This window comes from Frankliniella occidentalis, unplaced genomic scaffold (assembly GCF_000697945.3).
Source record: "Frankliniella occidentalis isolate FOCC.00 unplaced genomic scaffold, Focc_3.1 Scaffold99, whole genome shotgun sequence".
NCBI lineage: Eukaryota > Metazoa > Arthropoda > Insecta > Thysanoptera > Thripidae > Frankliniella > Frankliniella occidentalis.
Genome location: NW_026267228.1, coordinates 675,691 through 679,836, shown reverse-complemented (window position 1 = coordinate 679,836; position 4,146 = coordinate 675,691). Strand labels below are relative to the sequence as shown.

Genomic DNA, 4,146 nt, shown 5'->3' with positions numbered 1-4,146 from the left:
GAGGGGGTGTTGTGAGAATCGAGGTGCGAAAGCAGAGAGGATGGTGGGGGAGGAGGGACTCGTAATCTGACACCGCGGTGCCACTTGATTAGAGTCAAGCCGCGACGAGCCCTCCCCCCGTACCTCGTCCCCTTCCCCATTCTCGGTTACCCACCCCGTCGCCACGTCTGCGCGGCACTCCATCCGGACAACAATAACAGAAAGATGAGCTTATAAATCAGGAAAGCTGCATGAATTTTCGCGCGGACTTGTTTAGCGCATTTCCCACGCGGTGGCGTGGGTGCCGAGTCGAGCAAGCGCTCGGATACAACTGTTCGGATTCAAACTTTTCTTATTTCAAGCTCTCTTTTTTCTGAAATGTGAACAGTCCGAGATCCGTTCCGTTTTTGTTTTCCTTTCGAAGAAGAACAAAGAGAACTGTTGTTTGTCGGATTGATTGTTTTGTTTGTCCTGATTTTGAACTAACAATCTATCGTCATTTGTTTGAACCATCTCGTATCTCAGATTCGTCACGCTCTTGAAAACTGCTCCGGTTCGTTTCGTGTAGCGACTCTCTGGGTGGGCGCCGCGAGATGCCCCACCACGCCGCGCTATCACCCCGCGTGCCGCGTGGCGGGGAGGCATATGCCGGCACATGCCACGGCCACGGCTGCTGCTGGGCCCCCCGCGCCACGCGGCGGCACGCGGCGCGCCACTTCATTGTCACAGTGCGCACTACTCTACAGAAGAAGAAGAAGAAGAAGAAGAAGAAGAAGAAGAAGAAGAAGAAGAAGAAGAAGAAGATACGATAGAGAAATGAAGGAAGGAAATAAAGTATTTCCAAAAATAATTCAACATCACTCGAGAATCCGAGCAGTTCTGATTACTCGAGATGGTCGGTCTGGGGCGTGAAAATTCAAACGAACCTCCTCAGGGCTGCTGCTACTGCGTTCTGCTGCAGAGCCCTGACTGTCGACCTGTCCGACTGTCGGTGCGTCTGTCGGCCTGTACGCCTGTCCGTTCTGCTCGCTACCATCGCCACCAACGCACCCTCCTCGTATTGGTGTCATCATTGTCCTCATTGTGACGGCGGTCTCGCTCCCCTTCCTACCCGCCACCGCCGCCGGACTGATCGGGAGATCAAAGTGCCTTCCCCGAGGGGGAGAGAGAGATAGGGACGCAGAGAGGAGCGAGGGAGAGAGAGAGAGAGAGAGGAGGGAGGGATCGCGACGCGCCACTCGTGTCCCCCGCGGGCGGCCAACCCTCAAGTGGATTATGTAGTTAAGATCGGCCAGTTTGTTGTCTCCTCGAGAGGGATTTCTTTCAATCACGCAACGAGGACGACGATGACGTCGCGATTGTGCGACGGAGACGGTGTGCGGTGTATGCCGTTGTTGCGGTGTCCGCGCTCGAGTGTCTCACTCACACTCATGTTCCCGCTCTCGCTCTCTTGCTCGCACTTGCTTTTGCTCTCTCTCTCTCTCTTTTCTGCTTGTTCGCTCTGGCTCGACCTTGCTCTCTTTCTCTCCATCGCTCTCGCTCGCTCCCTCTCTCTCCTCCCCGCCCTTCCAACGACCCTTCTCCCTCTCTCTCCTCTCTCTCTCTCTCCTTCTCTCTCTCGCGGGATGATAGGCTCGCCTTGAACAAGGGCGCGCGCGAGATATCCCGGCGCTCCGATAGGCCCCGACTGCGGGCGCGCCGCCGCCGGCCCTCGCAGAGCAGAGCGGCTCTGGTCGGAAATTGTTGCCGGTTGTGGCGTGGCGGTCGCCGGCAGTGGCCCCCACCCCTTTTCCTTCCAGGCCGGGGCTGGGCCGGAACCCCACGGGGAGCGAGCAAGAGAGAGAGAGGGGGGGGGGGAGGAGAAAGGAGAGAGAGAGGGCCCCACAGACAGAAGGGCGCACAGTAACTACGCACCTGTTAGTGAAGCCTTCAGCAGCGGCGCCGCCACCACTGCCTCTCCCGGTACACATGGAAGAGATAAAGAGAGAGAGACAGAGAGAGACAGAGACAGAGAGAGAGAGAGAGAGAGAGAGAGAGAGAGAGAGAGAGAGAGAGAGAGAGAGAGAAGACGGTTCCCTGGGCTCCCACTCGTTGACGACGCCCTCACACACACTCTCCACACCAGTGTAGGAGCGCTCGTTGCAACCCTTTGCGGCCCCCCGAAATTCCCTCATTATTCCCGTCGCCATCCTACACCCCGCACCCTTTCCCCCTTTTCGCTGCGCCCCGCGAAGAGTTTGAATGCGTGGGGTCGCCTTCATTTGTTTCCACGGCGTGTCGCTCAGCTGAAGAGAGAGACGTTTCATTGAAATCTCTCTCTCTACCTCTCTTTGTGTCCCTTTTCTCTCGCGGAGCGCTGCTATGCTGCCGCCCCCTGCCCTGTTTTCACGCTCTTACTCGCTCGCTCACACTTGCTCGCTCGTTCACATTCGCTCGCTTGCTCGCCGCTATCTGTCCCGCTCCCTCAAAGAACACACTACAGGCGGCGGCCCTCCGTCACCCATCCGATACAAAGGGCCCTGCTACTCCTTTCCCACCCCCGTGGCCACCCCTCCCCTCCCCGCGGGCGGGTGGCGGTGGTGGGGGCCGCGCGCCGGCCCGCGATTGGCGGCATTGATCGCAGGCGCCGCCCCCCACCCCCGGGCAGGCGCCTCCCTCCTGACGGGTCGCGGGGTGGGGGGTGCGGCGGCGCTGGCGCCGAGCCGAGCCCCGGCCTCTGAGCGCGCCGCCCGCCCGAGGAAAGCTTTTTGGCGTCAATACTTCCGGACGCGCTCGTGTGCGGGTGTGCGCGGGCTGCTGCTGTTCGACTGTGCGCGGCGCGCGCGTCTGCGCTCTTTCTCTCACCCTCTCGCTCGCTCTCCCGCTCTCTTTTCGTCTCCCTCGCTCTCGTGTCCGACGACAGCCCCTTTCTCGCCATGCCCGTGAACGCCGCGCGCGGGCCCGGGTGATCCTGGAGCGAACCCCGCCGTCCCCGACCTCCCCGTCGTCGCCGTCCCCGCGCGTCCGCGTCGGCACCATGCTCGACATCAAGACGTCGGCTGCGGCCGACTACCTCAGCAGGTCGGCCACCTTCTCGACCAACTTCTCCATGCTGTTTGGTGAGTGCGAGCCGTCACTGCAACGGTGTGCCAAGTGCAACATCTTCAACACGCTGTCAAAACATTCTGCGGACAAACCTTGTATGACATTTCTGGGATTTCGTGCGCAATTTCCTTACCACCCCGTATTGAAATGTGGTCTCGTTCTCTCGTTTCCAAACACTTCTTCTTCTTCTTCTTCTTCTTCTTCTTCTTCTTCTTCTTCTTCTTCTTCTTCTTCTTGATGCTGGTTACTCAGCATCAGCATGTTTGACATTGACACGGCATTGCTCTTATTCAGGGAAATGTTTTTGCGTGGAGAGCAAATCCCCTTTGGCGTGTCGTAGCACACTTTTCCTTAGAGCATGTTGTAGCACACTTAACCTTAGGGAACAGGTGTGTTCGTCTCCTTAGCATTTAGCAGACATGACGAATGTTCATAGTGAGCTATGCAGCTATGCAGCTCACTGTTACATATTTAGTTTGCATGAAGGTCAACCAACCCAGTGAGGTGTTTTTGCAAAGCATTTGGTGATGTTCATTGGATACTTGTTTTTGTAGCAGTAACTGGCGTTTTCAAAAACAGCGCGCATAGAAAACATGACGATTTAACCACATTTCTCGTGCACGATCGTGGTTGGATTGGAACTTGGGGAGATCTCTTTATTATCAAAGAAGTGTTTACTCAGATTCCGGCAGGCGTTTAAGTTCCCATTTCACATTGATTTCAGAGGGGTGCCATTGGGCTAGCAGCGCTTAGTGATTTGATCATTAAGTCACCTGTGAACTAAAAACACTGAACTTAGAAACTAGTTTTTGTCCAGTTCTGTCCACATCAATCATTCGAAATCGAAATGTTTTCAAATTTCATTGAGTTTTACTTTATATAAAGGTTGCAATGTGAAATTTATTTTTCCTCGTAATGGTCGTAAAAAAGAGGCAAACAGAAGAAATCGAGAGAGGGGGAGAGAGAGAGCGGGAGAGAGAGAGAGAGCGGGAGAGAGAGAGAGAGAGAGAGAGAGAGAGAGAGAGAGAGAGATGTATATTAGGGGGAGGGGGGGTCTGACGTTCAGGTCGATACCAGCTTGTC

The 4,146-nt window shown here is 55.8% G+C and overlaps 1 protein-coding gene across 3 annotated transcripts in view; it reads left to right on the top strand.

The window, feature by feature from the left end:
* The window catches only part of LOC113202966 (DNA-binding protein D-ETS-3), a 103,758-nt gene that overhangs the window by 63,583 nt on the left and 36,029 nt on the right, over positions 1 to 4,146 (top strand). The window contains exon 1 of one of the 3 annotated variants that reach the window (XM_026417427.2): positions 2,704 to 3,077. The exons of the other annotated variants lie outside the window; for them this stretch is intronic. Coding sequence (XP_026273212.1) covers positions 2,996 to 3,077 — 82 coding nt within the window. The 5' untranslated portion in view covers positions 2,704 to 2,995. Of the gene's footprint in view, positions 1 to 2,703; positions 3,078 to 4,146 lie in introns of those variants that run through there. 3 annotated transcript variants of the gene reach the window in all.